Raw genomic sequence first — 19,573 nt, 5'->3', positions numbered from 1 at the left:
CAGGTACGATGATACTCTATGCCCAGGGAAGTCGAGAAAATTTCCATTACGAAAAGATCGTGGACCAACCGGGAATCGAACCCAGATACCATCAGCATGGTTTTGCTTTGTAGCCGCGGTCTCTAACCACTCGGCCAAGAAAGGCCCCTACGCTGATGAAAATAGTCTCGTGTCGTGACTACGGGTCATGGATTTATTCTACAGATGGAAAGATAACATTAGATATTGCCTTGGAATTTATCAAAATTTTGCCATTTATGCCATTTACAATACTTGCATGATACTTGAAATTCAAACCTCACAGTTGAACCTCGATAAGAAAAATTCTATTGAAGATTTCATTTTGATTTTTGAGATGTAACAGAAACACACTTTTACTGACGATTTCGCAGGTTTGCTAGAGTAAAAAATATATTGATAAAATACACCAGGGAGGGAGATTCAGAATTAAATTCAAAATTTTGTTTTGAATCTTTTGCAGAGCTTTCTTCCTGATATTACAACAGCTAGTCTTTATTGTAACAGCATGAAAATTTGTTGAAAGTTTCAAATAAAGAGCTTTTGGTTTATGTGGGAATAGTATTCGTTGAGTTTTGGAAGCATTAGGAGAAATCTTCCATTTTTTCAAGAATGAAGAAAAAAAACCAAACTTTTTTGCAATCGACTACAGATGACACGCAGGCTTCGTCCTTTGGCGGAGAGGCCTGTGTCATCCGCACACAAAGATTTTTGACGTCCCTGAGGTAACTCAGGTAAGTCAGATGTGAAAATATTGTATAATATTGATCCCAAAATGCTGCCATGAGGAACACCAGCTCCTACAAAAAGTCTCTCAAACTTGAAGTTCTTATAAAGTAACCTGAAGTGTGCGATTTGACAGATAACTTTGGATTTTAAAATCTGCATGATACTGAAAACCCCACATTTTCTTCAAACCAAAAGCTCATCATACCCACAAAGAAAGCCAATATGCGATAATTTATTCATGAATCTCCTCTCGCTCCAGTCAGCCAGCCCCATTATTCTTGACCTCTCAAGGCATCATCAACAAACATACTACCACCGCGATGGACACCCCAAAAAAGTAAAAGCACACAGTGGTGGTCACACGCCCGTGTAATTCAATTGCCTTCAACCAGTAGTGTCGCCATTAATTAGACGAAATAGGTTTATGGCCGGACAGGGTAAATATTTACCAACCACCATCAGACGCACCGAGACGACCGACCGACCCCCTCTTGCCCCGCAAATTTGGTGGAGATTTCGTTATCATCATCGTCCAGTCATCGCCGGTCTGTCACCTTCTTCACGAGCCTCCTCTATGGAGGACACATTGAACTTTGCTGTCGATAGCGATGTGATTGTGATGGTCTGTGCCCGTTATTCCTATCAGTGAATTAGAAATAGTTGGCTATTAAAACTGATCGATTTAACATAGGGGAACTTGTATACTTTGGACTTTTTTGTTGTTTTCCTCAAGTTCGGTCAAATCGAAAACTATTCGACAGGAAAACGCGCTTTTATGCAAAGAATTCTTCTTCTGCTTGGCATTCGTCCCCTCTGGGACAGAGCCTGCTTTCTCAGCTTAGTGTTCTTATGAGCTTTCCACAGTTATTAACTGAGAGCTTTCTTTGCCAAAGTTGCCATTTTCGCATTCGTATATCGTGTGGCAAGTACGATGATACTCAATGCCCAGGGAAGTCAAGGAAATTTCCGTTACGAAAAGATCCTGGACCGACCGGGATTCGAACCCAGACACCTTCAGCATGGCTTTGCTTTGTAGCCGCGGACTCTAACCACTCGGCTAAGGAAGGTCCCTGCAAGGAATATTTATTCCAATTTAGAGCCCATTTAGAAAATTTCGCTCTTTTCTCAAGAGAAATTTTTCTTGATATACGATAAACGCAATATACAAATACAGAACGTCAGCTTTGCAAACAAAAACACATCTTTCAGAACACATTTTCACGTCATTTCATCACTTACATTATGTGACATTGAGTCATAATGTGAATTACGTCCACAGTTATTTTCATAATTTTAAAGAGTGTACTGTCTATATTTTCATGGGGTTATTGCCCGTCTTTCATACATCGGCTGTTCTGTCGAGTTATGTTATTAGTACAAATAATAATATTCAAAGTAATGAACAAATCCATCAACATGGATTCCAATTACATTTACTGCCAATTTCATAGAGAATCACCCTTCTTTTGAACATTTGTCATTCTTCCGAATTACACCGACATAACTTTTTTTGGTGGTGTTTGTTGACAGGCTTTCATTTTTGAGCCTGCTTCTCGGCTAAATTTTCAAATAACACTGTTCGACAAAAAAAATTTTTTGGCTGGATCAGAGACGCGGTTATATAGGTCTTGAAGTGCAAGAAAAGTGTAGAAGGAGGCCGTTTTCAAATGATTTGCAGCACCCCTGGATTAGTTTTTGACAAAGTTTGAAAATTTTGCATTTTTCATCAAAAAAAGCGTAATAAGCAAAATATTAATATAGTTTCAAATTCAATTATTCAACCATTCAATTAGTCAAATCAATATTTTTTAGCCCTAGATCGCTTCAGGGAAACGTGCACCATTTCATAAGAATATTGGCATCATTTTTATATATGAATTTGGAATGTTAACGATCATTAAACAAGCATACGAGGGTTTGCACCATATAAATACTACTTATTTTTCTATTCCACACATCTGGTTCATTATATAATAATTATTGTAGGTTCAAAAAGACGCTTGATTAGGATTTAATTTTTTGCTCCAATCCAGTAACATTTGACTTCAACAAGGATAAGACTACGGAAAATTGATGTGTCTGTGATGTGATGTGATGTGATGTGATGTGAATATATGGACTGGTTGGTCTAATAAACTCTCAGCAGAAATACAAAATTTATATAGGTTGGACACTGACATGTAAGTGGTCTTACATGCGCTAGTCGGTTTATCAGGAGACGATGTCTGTAAAAAAATATGATAACATTGTTATTTGCAATTTCTAAATATTTCGATAGGTACTCATTAATAATTGTTTATTTACCGTGACATTCATTTTCCTCGGAATATCCCTAGGAAAATTACAGAATAACATAAAATAGCAACAAATAATTTAGTAATCATCATTATCACATTTTTTGCGAAAGCCGCTCAGGCAGGCATGAGCTCTTTTTGATTCAGTATGCGCACAATACTAATCATTTGTGAAAATTGATTTAGTGGTAACATGCCTGCTTCTTACTTGTAAGATGAAACAATTTCTGGTTTAACCATTTCCGATATTTTTAAATTTTTCGGTTCTAAATTTCGCATGTTTTTTGGCAATTTTAATCAAACTTTCAGTTTTGAGATTTGGAATGAATTTCACAAATAATTGCGATATATTCAAAATGAGTAAAACACTTGTTTTTCTATGTCTTCTTGTTTAAAGAAAGAAAAATAGAAATTACGTGAAGTTTCGCAAAATTGTTTATCACAAATGTATGGATAAATTGTTTCTTCACTTAATTGAAAAGCATTTTTACTCGTTTCGAGGATATGGGAATGGGGGCTGATAAATGGACACGTTTGTCCTTATATGGGAGACGAGTTTAAAATTAACCTTAATGGTCGACTTCTTTATGTTTCCAATATGCTTACAACCAAACCCATTTGAAGAAAACATCCCATTGAACAAGAAACTAACGCTCCATTTGAAAGTTTGATTAAAATTGCCGAAAAATATGTAAAATGTAGAACCAACAAAAAAATCGGAAATGGTTTAACCAGAAATTGTATCATCTTACAAGTAAGAAGTAGGCATGTTACCACTAAATCAGTTTTCACAAATGATTAGTATTGTGCGCAAACTGAATCAAAAAAATCTCATGCCTGCCTGAGTGGCTGTTAAATATTGTCACAAAAAAATGTGGAAATGTTGATTACTGGGTTGATTGGTTGCTATTTTACGTTAGTCTGTAATTTCTAGGGATATTCTGATAACAAATGGACCTCACGATAGGTAATCTATTCTTAATGAGTAAAATCTTTAAAATCTTTGGAAATCGCAAGTAACATTATTATGACATTTTGCACAGACTTCGCCATCGGCTCCTGATAAACCGACTAGCTCATGTAAGACCACTTACATGTCAGTGTCCAACCTAATTTTGTATTACTGCCAAGAGTTTATTAGACCAACCAGCCCATATAAACATAACAGACACATCAATTTTCCGTAGTCTTATCCTTGTTGAAGTCAAATGTTACTGGATTGGAGCAAAAAGTTAAATCCTAATCAAGCGTCTTCTTGAACCTACAATAATTATTATATAATGAACCAGATGTGTGGAATAGAAAAATAAGTAGTATTTATATGGTGCACATCTTCATATGCTTGTTTAATGATCGTTAACATTCCAAATTCATATATAAAAATGATGCCAATACTCTTCTGAAATGGTGCACGTTTCCCTGAAGCGATCTAGGGCTAAAAAATATTGATTTGACTAATTCAATGGTTGAATAATTGAATTTGAAAATATATTGATATTTTGCTTATTACGCTTTTTTTTGATGAAAAATGCAAAATTTTCAAACTTTGTCAAAAACTAATCCAGGGGTGCTGCAAATCATTTGAAAACGGCCTCTTTCTACACTTTTCTTGCACTTCAAGACCCATATAACCGCGTCCCTGATCCAGCCAAAAAAAATTTTTGTCGAACAGTGTAAGCGCTTACACAGTGATTAACTGAGAATATTCTTCGCCAAATGACAAAAAAAAACTCTATGCTAGTTGCCATGGTCACGTAAATAACACGGCACCGCTCAAACGTCAGAGAGTGAACTCGTGCATCGGTCCATGAACCAATGCACGAGTTCACTAATTTGACGTTTCCCGAATTCACTGGTTTCTATGGTCACATAAATAACACGGCACCGCTAAAACGTCAAATAGTGAACCCGTGCATAGGTCCATTGGTGGTAGCTCATGGTGTATTTTTGACACTTCACGTTTTCCAGAACTCTTTTTTAAGCATGTAGTACCAATAGTTGCGGTAAAGTGTTACTATTGTGGAGGATCGTGTAAGAAAATCACGGATACCGCAGCTATAGGAACACAAATAAAAAATATACCGCAACTAAAGGAACAGTGTATCAGAGGTATTATTTTTCACGGCATGTCAGTGATGGTTACTGCGATGAAATCAATTTTCTCATAAGGTGAATGGTCGTTACTTCCTGTTACAATGATAATATGTACATTAGACTGATGCAAATTTTGAAGTTTTTGCTCCCCTATGCTTAAACGATGTCAATTATGATGAAAAAGATCCTCCCAAAATTTGAAGTGATTCGGAAGAAATTTGGTTGTGCACACTCCATTTGAAGTTTATATGGAAATTAGTATGGAAAAGGCAAACCTTTTGTGTTCAGTCCTCTAACTGCTCGTCATAATAATCTATGGAAAAGTGAACACTCTTATCTCATGTGAAAACTTCCCAGCTACAACTTTGCCGAAGACCACATTTTGATCGGACGTAAGGATAATTTGTTATTTTTGATAACAAAGTCTAAATCATGCTGAGATGATCATTCAATTAATTTCAGAGCAACACTGCTTTTTTGCTGTAGAACATAATAGCCTGGATTACTTTGATCTATTCTTCCCGCCAGGAGCACCACTGTTGCCTGCCGAACAGTTGGTGAAGCATGCTACATGCAAACCAACTTTATGATGATGAATAACAATTTATCCTGACGTCCAATCGAAAAGTGGTCTTCGGCAAAGTTGAAGCTGGGAGGATTTTACATTAGAAGAGTTTGTTCACTTTTCCATAACATGTTATGACGAAGAGATAGAGGGCTTAACACATAAGATTGGAGTTTCCCATAGTAATCTCCATATAAACTTCAAATGGCATGTGCACAGTCAAATTTGTTCTGAATCACTTCAAACTTTGGGGGGATGCTATTTACCACAATTAAAATCGTTTAAGCATAGGGGAGCCAAAATTTCAAAATTTGCATCACTCTAATGTACATTCATTGCGCTTCCTGATTTTTTAGGGATTGAATGAAGTTGAACCGTGCTTAGTACCTCCACTATTGGAACATTTACCCTACTTAGTTTTTCCATAATCTATCTAGTCAAACGTACGGCTCGCGACTGCTGATTATGCGGCCCACGAAAGGTTTGAAGATTCTTCTCATATTTGGCCCGTTGACTATTCCACCGACTTGAAATTAGAACATACACGGAAAAAAATCCGTTGCCGGATTCATGAACAAAAAGTCATGATTTCATAAAATTTTATGTTTCATGATATCATGACTAAAAGTCATGAAATCGTGACTATTATGCAAGAATTCGTATGCTCGGGGCGTTACATAAATCTAACTGTCACTTTCATCACCTTAGTCAATGTGTCTCGTGGCGATCGGTGATTTTTTCTAGTGAAATTATAAAAAAAATGTTTTGAAAAAGTTTAAATTCTTCGGAACCTTGTCATCATATCGATGACATTCTTGGTGAAATTCTCGTGAGTTCCAACATTGTTTCACGACACAATCAATGTACTTACTTAATCGTGACTTTGCAGAACCGGGCAATGTTTCACTTTGAGCGAAGATTTTGCTTGACAAGCTCATCGGCGATTTTAGCTGTTCGGAAGTGATGTATACCCCCCGTCCTATAACAGAGCAGGTCACAAAAGGCCTTCGGCAGCCGGATGATCCAGTTCCACTTTCCACATCCGCAGAATTGTTAAGGAGTGTTCCATGACTCATGCAATCCACCAGCCCAGGGACCATTTACCCATTCAATTGATGCTCGAAACAACATTTTGCGTACAAACCTAACCACCGAATGTTCGCGTTCCTGCTAAAGATGTCACACTCGTTAGGTTGACTTTTGTGCAATGTTTTCACGGTTAGTTACGAAACTATCGGCACAAAAGCAGTAAAACTTTGTTTTATTTGTTTACCAATGGCAAATATAAACTGAGATCTAAATTGACGTATAATGTTCCGTTTTCATGAACTGAGTTCATGATTCAGGGATCCTGCTTCATGATTTCATGACTCAAGTTGCCACTTTTCAGCACCAAAATTGGAATCATAAATGACAGGCATCTGAATACATGAAAAGTGCTTATGTTTTCATGACCTGTGTTCATGATATCAGATCCTGCTTCATGATTTCATGATCGAAATTGCCACTTTTCGTATCAAAAATAGGAATCATAAATGACAGATGACTAAATCCATGAATTTTATTCATGATTCCAGCATACATGCTTCATGATTTGAGAATTTTAATTGCCATTTTTCTTCGCTAAAAATTGAAAACGTAACGTACAGCCGGCGTTACGATAAAATGCTTCATGATTTCATGACTTTTGGTCATGGTGTATTTTCATAACATGAAAACACACTTTCCTCCCGAAATCATGACTCTTTCTCCTGTTTTAGAGTGCCGCATTTTTACCCGTGTACCACCCAACTGTTTTAGTATGCAGTTTAGATTTAATTCAATATTATAAAGTTGTTTTTATTTTATTTTTCAATACATGATTTTATGAATCATTTAAAATGTAGATATTAGACCATTCACGAAAACGCGACGTGAGACAAGACATAACACTTATAGTTCTTACTATCGTCAAAAAAGCTTAAAAAATACCTTTCTGCCGGACGCGATGTAGCCCATCTACGGGACAATGTCCGACCCGTAGATGGGCTATATCGCGCCCGAAACCGGTCGACAGAAAGGTAATTTTTAAGCTTTTTTGACGATAGTAAGAACTATAAGTGTTATGTCTTGTCTCACGTCGCGTTTTCGTGAATGTCGTGTTGTTCTTACGTTAGCACAAATTACATAAATTTATAGCATTAGACCATTTCACAAAAATCGAAAAGTCTGGGATTCAACCAGTCACCCCTTAGTCCTAATTGCAATACTAAAACAAACTACCAGACAAATTTTCATCCAATTTAGAGGAGATTAGGAAGTGCCTCAAGTCAAATTAGTGTAGATAGAGAGTCTAGTACACGACACTGAAGACGGCCTTACAGTTGAGGTTGAAATACGCGTATCTGTCAAAGGATACAAACTCTAGTGGAATTAAATGGTATAGTACTAAATTCGGTTTTTTTATCTACTTATAGGTATTCTACTAAACAGCTCGAAGATGTATTATCAAATTAGTGTGTTTTTATTTTGATTTTCGTTTTTCCAAATTATCGTTAGAATTTTTCGAAGGTAAAAAAGTGCCAAAAACACTAATTTGACTTGAGGCACCTCCTTATTTTTTTATTTATTTGTTTTATTATTCATTTTTTCATATAAGATAAATCGTGTCAGGATTACAACAACATTTTTTATCATGACTTTCTTGACAAGTCTTTAAATTGTGCCTGAACAAAAGTCATTGCCGAAAGGCAAAAAATTCAAACATAATTTCACTAAATCATAGAGTAATATTTTCACAAAATGCTGGAAATCAATTTTACAAACTTTTGAGAGTAATAAACACAGAATCCTAGACTGAATTATAAAAGAGACAGGCTTTTCGCGAAATCTTGAACAGGATTTTCCATAAATTCAGGACATTTTCACGGATTACATGGGCATCAGACTCACAGAATATTAAACAGGAATCCATAAACTTTTAGCCAATATTCACATGGAATTCAATACGTATTTATAGGAATCCTGGCTAATATTAGCTTTCCCAAAGATTTCAAGGAAGGTTTAATAAATTTAAGTCGGGATTCTGAAGAAATCCTAGTTCTATCTTTTTGTAAAATCGACGACAGACACTTAATTTTGACTTGCTATTCTTTATTTTACTGAAATTGTGGCTCAAGAAAGCTAATGAAGTTTACTACCAACGTCCTCCATACATCGCGAGATGGGCACTTCTGAAGGGTAAAAATTTGTTTTAACAAAAACCTTTTCTTGTCTAAAATGAATTTATTTTATTATTGTCATTTTTAAACAACACAAAACAAGTAAAGATTGCAATCAGCTCAGAATTCAATGAAGCTCAATACTCGAGTAAATTTTGTCTAACCCGTTTGTTTTGATTAATCAAGAATTTTATAAAAAGGGGCTTACAACATCAAGTTATATACGAAGTTGTTTAATAATGAGACAAAATTTAATACTGTTACTGTTGTTTTACGCATTTATGTCTCACGTCAAGGTTGAGAGCTGTGCAAATATAATTAATCCCAGTTGTAATCGAATTAGGGAATTTCGTCAGCGATAGTGAATTCAATACATTCTATGGAATATATCCAGGAAATTAATCAAACGATGAGCATTTGTGAGTTATGTCGTGGTTAGGGCTGTGGCAATATCGATATTATCGATAATATCGAAATTATAGGATCAAATTTATCGAAACGATAACCGATATCTAAGGACCCGATATCGTCAGGCAGTTATGCGCATCGTGTCATGAGGTGTGGGTTCGATTCCCGCTTCAGCCATTGAAACTTTTCATCAAGAATGTTTCCCGTCCTTACCACTGGAGCCCAAGCACATTGGCACATCCGTTGTTTAGTGTTAGGTTACAGTCTGTGCAGATAAATGGCTGAAGACGGTGTTTTTATTTGCTGAGGAGGGTATGTAATGAAACTAAAATCAAGGCAGACAACTATTACCCAAAAATTGGTGTTTTACTGTCAACTCATATATGTTTCAATTATCGGATATCAGGTTGACATCGCTAATATTATATCCGATGTATCGCCGATACCGATATTTAAGAAATGTAATAAAAGAATATATGGAAAATCATGTTCTTTTCACTTACATATCATCAATTTTTCCCTCAGTACTAGACAAAACAATAAAGGAATAATATTTTCGATGAATTTTCATATCCAATTTTGGCTTTGTATTCAAAGAGGGTGCTCCGAATATGATGTGGCGAGAAACGCGTCATAAGCCCTTTTTGTATAGAATTCTTGATATTTTAAAGTTAACTAATTATACAAAATTGACTCGCTTTTTGAGCGTCAATGAATCTTAAGATGATTGTGGCACGCTTATAAATTCATTAAAGATAAAAAAGTTTTTGTTAGATTTTTTTTTCCTTTAAAAAGCCGACCTCGCGAAGTATGGGCGATTGGTAGTAAACACAATTATTCATCTTGAGACAAAATTTTCTTCCAAATAAAATATTGCCATTTTTAATGCCACTTTATATTTTTAAAATCATCATTTTTTCTTCAGTGTATGCCACAAATTAGACATTCCCGATAATATAATGAGAACTAATCAGACAAAACTTACTCGTTTATTGAACTTCATTGAATTCTGAGATGATTCTGACTTTCACTTGTTTGATTGAAAATGACACGCATTTAGGACAATAAAAAGTTTTTGTTAGAAGTTTTATTTTTCCTTGAAAATGACCATTCGCGATATATGGACGATTGGAAGTAAACATAATTACACGTCTTGAGACAAATTTTCATTCAAATATAAAACGGCAATTTTTCAAAGGCGAAGTAGGCCGTTGATGATGATTGACTAAATCATGTCACAATTTCGAATTATTGAACATCGGTTGGTATTCACTGACTCATCTGAAAAAGTATCAGCATACTTTCCACCATATGTAGAATACTTTTTCGGATCAGTATGAACTATGAAGACTGGGTTTTGTTACTTTGAAATTGCGAACTATGATGTCGACATGGCTGTCAAAACGAATGACGGGCTACTTACCCTTGAATCTACGTTTAATTTTGAAATTCTTTTTTTTTTTTGTAGATTTTTTTCAGTATTTTTATATCCGAAATCAAGATAATTTTCTACAAGTCTTCCACACAACACGTTTTTAAGGAGTTGCCATTTTTCGATTAGGGGAAGGGGTGGTAAAATGAACACCTTAAGGAAATCATCTTGTTTCTGATAGAAAAACTAGGAATTTGTTTAGTTCTATCGCACAACATCAAAAATAGGGATGTAATCTATAGCAGCGACATGGATTCAGACTAAAATAGCTAAATTTTCACATGTTTTCATCGCTATCAAAAAGCGATGCAAATGTTCATTTTACCTGCACTATGTGGGTAAAATGAACAGCTGTTGGTGGTAAAATGAACCCCATGCAAAAAACGTGGACAAAACAAATATTTCTGAAAATTTTCATTGCCCCACCGAAAATACATCCATTAATGATTGTAACCCATTCAGAAATAATTCTAAAGGTATCAGATTTGACATCATATCATAACGATATTATCCTCACTGAAAAACCTCAAGTCGTCCGAGCTAAAAGTTATGTCAGTTCTAATTTTCAAACATGGTTTTCTAAAATCTTAGATTTCGTTGAAATTTTCACTTCAATTGACTTACGTATCAACTTGAACACTGAGATTTATGCTCTAAATCGTCCGTGCGTGATAAAAATTCATCAAAATTTGTTTTTTCTCGGTAAAAGGCACGGTGTTCATTTTACCACCCCTGTTCATTTTACCACCACTTCCCCTACATCATCTTGTAAAAAATCGGATACAAAGTTTGTCCCTTTTCAAATGATAGTCTAGATAAATTTAAAAAAACTAAGCATGCAGGGGCTTGTTTTGTCAAGGTCTACACATCCAGAAAATTTTATTGATATCTGACAGGTTACTGTCAACATATGTAAGAGTTGGCGTAAAATAAGTCGAGCTGTACAAATTTTCTAAATACAGTTTTTAGTGCTTCCATATTTTCAGATAAATCGTTTTTAATTTTTTGTCAACATTTTCACTATAACAAATCATTATTGCTTTTGAGCTCGAAACATATGTTGAAATTCAAGTTATGCCTAAAGAATTGTCCAAATGACCATTTTTTGTAGAAAATCGAAAAAGTTGCATATATATTGTTTATAATTGAAAAGCTGAAATTGGAGAACGAATTATATGCACACCGAGAAAATCCATGTATAATACTGTTACTACTATGCAGTATAAATAATTAGATAAGAGATTCGAGTGATTGAAAAAAACTCAACAATATATGGTGAAACTCAAGTAATTCAATGAACTGTCCAATGCTGGATGCGGCTCATAATTAATTTTGCAGTAGTCCTAAACGTTAAATGAACAAAAGAATAACGGATAATTAAAAGCGTTCTTTCTTATTTTAAGGAAGAGAATTGCAGTAATTTACTAGACAGAGATAGATCCCGTTGAAGAAAAGCCATGCTAAAGATATCCGGTTGGTTTCCCAGTCGTTCCATGATCGTTTCGTGAAGGAAATTCAAGGTACCTCGGAGCAAGTGGGACCTAAATAAATGACAGTTTAAACAAATCGTTCAATCCAATTTCTAATTACAAATATATTTCAAATCTGTAGGCTCAGTCAGTTCATGGCAGCATATTTAATGAAGATTGCACGAATGGGAAGTGATGGTTACGAAATATTGAAAACGTTAGAAAGAAATCTGAAAATGGACTATTCAAATCAACTTGTTAATTTACCTCAAAATATTGAAAGTTGCTATCAAAAGAAATTGTCTGTTTATTTTATTTTTTTCATGTTGGACACATATTTGATGCAATGTCATAAAATATGCAACATTTTTAGAAGAAAATTTTTGTTGGATGCAATGTCACACTTAAGATCATCTGAAATTTATACAAAAGAAAGCGTTAGAAGGAGTATGAGAATTTAATAATTTCTTTTTCTTATCAATAACACTGCGGTACATGATTTTGTCTCAAGCACCTAAATACCGCTATTTACTCAATTAGGGATTGCTGAGTCCATTGCCATTTTCAGAAATATCATAGCACGTCTAGTTTTTGAGATATTGGCTGTTGAAAATGCTGAATTTGACTATTTCGGCCAACTTGCATGCAAGTTTGCCAGCTTGTTTGCTTTATTTGCTAAATTTGACTCAGAACTCAAACTTCTTGTATATAACAATACTTATAAACAAAGTTCATAATACTTCCGATGCTCAAAAGTTATTTTTCGATGGTTTAGAAAAGTATTGTATTTTGCCATATAAAAGAAACGAAGAATTTTGTATGGGAACTGCAAGCATGTTGAAAAAATCGATTTAATTTAAATTTAACCTTGCAATTTCAAACAAATTATATCTGAAATTAAATCATTGTTTGATTTTTATGTAAACATAAATGAAACCAGTGTTTTATACAACTTTGGCGACCTGTAGCTAAAAATTGTGACGTGCTGGAACATTTCTGAAAACGGCATCAGATTCAGAAGCCCCAAATCTACTAGAGACACATAATTTGATCCTTGACACACGCAAAAATGCCATTTTTGTTACGCTGTGTAATTACAATTAAAAATAAATGAACCCTGTCGCAATTGTCATGCTGATTGGGACGATTTACTTTTCTTGGCTGCTAAAAATGGATGAAATTGAAAGGCAAGTTTGATTGAACCTTCTTGAAAATCTTACCACAAATAAGCTATGCCCGAAGATCTCACTTACCCCGGATTTCATTCGTCCCGGGATACCTTACTAGACTTCTCTAGGCATGACAAATCATCGTACCCGAAATACGATATACGAGTGCCGAAAGTGGCAGTTTTTAGTTAATAACTGTGGAAGTGCTCTTAGAACACTAACCTGCGAATTGGGCTCTGTCCCAGAGGGGACATAATACCAGAACGAAGAAAAAGAAGAAGTTGAGTTAAACAAAAGAACTAAAACACAGAATGAAATTTACTTTTCAACTTGTGATTGAAAAAAACGCAAAATGACGTAGAAAAGTAGAACACAAAACCAACACAACTTTCCGAAACAGAGAGAGAACGAAAAAGATTTCACCACGCCAACTGCAAACAAACCAACAACCATGAAAACAACACCATTAATGTTACATCAGCAGCTTCGTCCTACCCGGGGTCGAACGATTCGATCCGGGCTTTTCCTTCCCCCCACCGCAACCGATACCGTGAATAGTTGATGAGCGGAACAATCAGCTTTCACAATCCTTTATTGAAAAAATGCCGCGCTGAATAATGAACAAAAATTGGCCCAGGATATCGTCGACCGAGCGGCCATTCATTTTGAACGTAAAAGAGTGAGGGGGAGGGAAATGCCAATTCAGCAAACCGAAACAGCAGTTTCACCACAATAAACAGTGGCAAAACCGAAACTAATATAAAAACGGCTCAAACCTCGAACATCGAGTCAGGCAAAAATGTACACGACACACCAGTCACACAACCAACGAGCCTCACTAGCTATAGACATTGAGGACTGCTATTCATTATTCATCGCGCGGGGGCTTCCCCTCTTGGAGAAGCAGGGTGCTTGGAACGCGGAGACTCCATTTCGGGACCATACGCGAAAAAGAAGCGTTTGGAACCAAAAGCTATGGAGACGAATGGTGCTTTACTCAATACTGTTGCATAAATACTCTTGATCCTAGGACTGTTTAAAGATTTGCTTTCAAATTCACTGAGAACAGCCCTGAGATTTGAACTTTGACCGATGGAGATACTCGACGAAAATAAGTTCTTTCCAAACAGAAATACGAAATAAAATGCACAAAAAGGCGCACCGTCGTCAAACAAATCGTCCCTTATCGTGACAGTAGTTAGCTGCGGGCTGATTCTTCCGTTCGAAAGGGACATCCTCCGTCGATGAATAAAAACAGTAAAAGTATAACCTTCCCCGCGGCGCAGCAGCAACATCCACTTTGACCAGGCCCCCGAATCGATAGACGTGCCAAAGGTATCCGGCGGGCCCTGTGCTTCCTGTGCCTGCGCCCCCGGGTCCTTTTGCTTTCATTTGTACGAATCAGATGGCAGGACTAGGGTGGTTCAAAATGAAAAAAAAATGTTTGAAAATCCAATCTAATTTTCATTACAATCCTTTCAACAAGAATAGAGTTCTGTAAAAAACAAGGTTTAAACTTTTGAACAAGCGTCAACTTGAATATGACAGTTCTACCGATGTTAGAAGTATTATTTTAGTTTCTTCATATAAATTTTTATATGAATCTATAAATCTTTGAGTCATCTTTATATCTTCCCCAAAATGGTTGACAGTTTTATAGAACTTTATTCTCATCATACAGATTATAAGGAAGATATGGGAAATGGACTTTCAAAACTTTTCTCCAATTTGAATCTCCCTAATCGGCACTACTGCGGTGGGTCTTTCGTTCTCACGTGCCACAGCTGTAGTTATATAGAATACAACCCCTATTAGTTGATGGCGCGCTGATGGTTAGTTTTCGGTGAATAGTGGGACTGTGTTTTCACCTGACCATTTCCATTCCAGACACGGTTCGGTGCGGACTCGGCGACAATTTCGCGCGCGCTTACGGTGGATACTTCTTGTTCGATCGTTTCCGGTGGCACGCGACGCAGTTGACCGTTTTGGTGTTATCCAGTCAGATCCATTGAAAATCTGTTATTAGTCTGCCGCGATAATTGTGGAATATTACTACAAAGCATACACGTTGTATCTATTTAAATGAGTGTTGAAGTGTGCTCTAGTTCCTTCTGGTGTAATCTATAATTAAAGTAAAAATCTTATAAGACAACGATAGCAGTGCGGCAAGGATAGTGATTGTAAAACAAAACTTTGCTCGTAAAAAGTTTTCTTTATCGGTTGCGACAATCTGCAACGTTTGTAGCAAGCAGTTCTTAAGCTCTAGAAGATTAAAGATTAAAAACCAAAAATTTGTTTACTTGCGTCTGTTGAAAAAGGATTACATCGGAGATATGGCGAAATCGTTTTTGAAGGTAGTATTAAATTCGATAATCTTGATGAGTGCCGCAAACATGCGGGAATCATTTTTTTGATAAAAATAATACCTGAAATTCGTTAAAGATTTAATATGATAATATGATATGATCGCTCTTTGGTTAATCTTTGGTTGACTTTCGATCGAATACACGGAAAAATCGGCTTTAGGACATTTCGTCGAATGACATTTGGTCGAATGACGTTTGGTCGAATGACATTTGGTCGAAAGTACATTTGGTCGAAAGAACATTTGGTCGAATTGACATTTGGTCGAATTGACATTTGGTTGAATTGCTTTGGAACATTTAGTTTGGTCGAATGACGTTTAGTTGAACGGAAATTTGGTTGAAAGCTTATTTTCAAATGGATTATTGAAAGATCATTTGGAAATATTGATTGTTTTCTAAGTTTAACAAAGTTTGGTGAGATTATTCATTAAAGTAATCTGAATCATCAATTGTTGTTGAACAATCATCTTTTTATTTGTAAGTTGAAGTTATGCCGAAATCTAGGACTTCCATGATTATCCAAATGAACATTTTAGAAGAAGTTTTTTTGTACATTGACTGAAATATTTGGCTCTAGTGAATTTATTATTCTTTGAAAGTATTATCTTTCTTTGAAATATTGCTCAACATAACTCAATCATTCTTCGTAATGAACTGCTGATAGTGCTAGGGATCTTTCTTTGAATTCAGGGTTTTGCAGCTTACGGATGTGGGTAAGAATTTTGAATGCGGAAGTCAGAATTAAAATGACAGGAAAAATTTGCTTTAAGGAAAACCTTTATGGCGAAGTGGATGTTAGATGTCGGTAACTTTACCTATGGCCAATTGCTTATTGTGACTTCTAAATTATTAAGATTCCTCAAGCAAACATATGGCTTTGCTGACAGTCTTGATGACTTCGGGTGAATAACAAAGTTTGCAGTAGAAGCTTTGAATTATTATAAATGAAAATTGTACTGATTCTATGTATCGGGAAAGGGAAGACGAATTGAATAAGGCGACAATAGTTGGCTTGCTTCCATTTAAGATTTATCTCGAATCGCAGGACATGCCTGAACGAAAAAGCATAATGTAACGTCAAAAACGCAAGAGGTTGATAAATATGTTGGGAGAGCATCCATCAAATTGAATAACAAAATTTTGCTAATAGCAGGGTGCAGAGCTACTATGGCACTTCCATGATTCACTTTGGCAAGTGGGGTTTTTATTTGCAATATGAAACGTTTCAATACGACGCATATTAGGGGGGGTCTGTAGCCTTGAGGTTACGCTTTCGCTTCATAAGCGGAAGGTCATGGATTAGATTCCCAGCCCCTCCACAAAAAAACCCGTCCAGCCACCAGAAGACGCTTCACGGAGGACTGTGCTTTGGGAAGTACATCCATCCTCCGTCAGTATCAGATGGTGACTGAGACAAACTGACCCTCTTCGCAGGCAGCTAGCCTCACTAACAACAGAGCTCTCTCCTACCTGCTCGGTGTGAGAGTAAAAGAGTAGGAGAGAGTTAAAGAAGATGTAAATATAGATAAGTTAAAAATAGATCTGTATCGGTAAAGAAGGTACAGATCAACTGATTCCGGCACAGTAGTGGCCACGAGCACAGAGTGCCTTATAAATTAAAAAAAAAAAAAAAAAAACGACGCATATTGAAGCCAAACATGAGCTTTGTAGCTTTAAAAAAAACCATCGTCTAAGTGAATCAAAAGTGCCAAGAATAGGGTCCGGCTCCCCATTGTTGGTATAAAAGCTAATATTCTTTTAATTATTCTTGTATTAGCGACAAAATGCACCTCTCGACGGTCAGACTAAACGAAAAACTTCGGCCAAATATCATATGCTTTCTGTTGCAACTAAACCTTTTCGACCAAATTACCATTCGACGAAATGTCCGTTCGACCAAATGTACTTTCGACCAAACGTCATTCGACCAAATGTCTTTCGACCAAATGTCACAGATTCTAAGCGGCTTTAGGACATTTCGTCGAATGACATTTGGTCGAATGACGTTTGGTCGAATGACATTTGGTCGAAAGTACATTTGGTCGAAAAGAAAAATATTCCACCATTTTGGTCGAATTGCTTTGGAACATCTATTTTGGTCGAATGACGGTAAGTTGAACGGAAAAATGGTTGAAATGGTTTTGAGCTGCTTTGTTGGAAGATAATTTGGTAAAATTGATTATTGTTTTCTAAGTTTTGAGAAGTTGGCAAGATAACGTGTTCTTTGGAATAATCTGAATCATTAACTGTTTTCGAATAACATTTTATGTAGTCTTAATTTTAAATTTCATACATCTTTTGATTTGTAATTTGAAGTTATGCCAAAATCTAGCATTTCGATGATTATTCAAATGAAGTTTTAAGACGTAGTTTTTTTTAGATTGACTGAAATATTTAGCTCTAGTGATTTTATTATTCTTTGCAAATATCATCATTCTTCGGCTGCTCATCAAGTTTTTATTTTATTACTCAATGATGTGAATATAATGCTTTCATTATTTATTATTCTTTTGAAATGTCGTCGTTCTTCGAAAGGGGTCGTCCATAAATGACGTAGATTTTTAGGGGGGAGGGGGGGCTTTACGAATTTGTGACGATGTGTGACGAGGGGGAGGGAGGGGTCCTAGCTAGTGGACGTAGCATTTTGAATCACGTCGGTAAAATAAGCGGCGCTGAAAAAATGACATACAATTATTTTTATCAAACTTCTTTTTTCATTGTTTGACTTATAAAGTTGGGTTCTAAGGTGATGATTCAGCTTCAAAACATTCATATGACAAGATTGGAAAAAATGTAAGAAATTTTATATTTTCTGTAGTGCAATCAAACAGATTTTTTTGAACATTATATTCATGTAATAATAAATTTATTTATAAATAAAGATTAAAGATAGAAAAATTAATTAAAAATCAAGGCTTTAACGACTTGGAAAACATTGTTTCTTTAAAAAAACATATGTTCGTTTTGGCAAATATTATATTAAAACAAGATATTCATTCCGTGAATTATTTATTTATTTATTTATTTCACCGTCTTCCGCTTGTGCAGTACAGACTGTAACTTAATATTAACCGATTGACAAACATCTATTCAACAAATAACAAAGTAACAATAGATAAGTTCAATACATCAGCCTCAAATTAAAATAAGAAAACGAAAAATCAGAAACGAAGAGAACGAACATAACAGAAACTAGTAACATCTAATTTTTCAAGCGTATTATCATCATATTAAATTTACGTAGGTTGCCAAGTGTCATTAAATCGATTAACAAACTCCCGATATTTCACTCCTTTCGGCCAAGTCGATGCGGTCATAGCTGTCTTTTTTAATTGCGTATCAAGAACAACTTTAAATGAAATGAAATCCGATGTATTTGAATTTCTACTTTTCGGCACCAGCCTAACGACGTCCAAGCATTTTGTAAGCGGTACATCAAGGTGTCGAGACACCATCTGGCTAATGTCGTTCTCCGTAGCACGTTTGTCGATGTTGGTCAAGTATAATGAGAACAAACTCTCATCAGTTTCGGTAGGCAAATCTACACTCTCATGCTGCTGCTTGGTGCTGCTGATGATCTCGTTGATCCCATCAAAAGGCTTAGGCGATGAGATAGGCGTGGATCGGTTGTGATGAGCAATTGTATCAGGCATTTCAACAATTTTTGATAGCGTTTGCATGATTACAGCTACGGTACATTTTAGCTGCTTAACGTCTTCAACTATCGGATTAGACAGATCGGTGCTGGTTGCTACATCAGTGAAGTTGTTTTCTCTGAATCTGCAGAAGGCTGTTATACATGGGTCACACATCCAAATAATATTTCTCG

At 35.8% G+C, this 19,573-nt stretch overlaps 1 protein-coding gene across 6 annotated transcripts in view; it reads left to right on the top strand.

Annotated features, from left to right (window-relative positions):
* The window catches only part of LOC5568002 (dual specificity protein phosphatase 3), a 126,032-nt gene that overhangs the window by 86,075 nt on the left and 20,384 nt on the right, over positions 1–19,573 (top strand). The window contains exon 1 of one of the 6 annotated variants that reach the window (XM_021847861.1): positions 15,269–15,732. The exons of 4 other annotated variants lie outside the window; for them this stretch is intronic. In XM_021847861.1, the coding sequence (XP_021703553.1) occupies positions 15,712–15,732 (21 nt within the window). In that variant the 5' untranslated portion in view covers positions 15,269–15,711. Of the gene's footprint in view, positions 1–15,268; positions 15,733–19,573 lie in introns of those variants that run through there. One more of the 6 variants, XM_021847863.1, reaches the window with a different exon arrangement.

The sequence above is a fragment of the Aedes aegypti genome, chromosome 2 (genome assembly GCF_002204515.2).
Source record: "Aedes aegypti strain LVP_AGWG chromosome 2, AaegL5.0 Primary Assembly, whole genome shotgun sequence".
NCBI classification, from domain to species: domain Eukaryota; kingdom Metazoa; phylum Arthropoda; class Insecta; order Diptera; family Culicidae; genus Aedes; species Aedes aegypti.
Note: the sequence above shows the minus strand (reverse complement) of the source record. Positions and strands in the feature narration are given on the sequence as shown.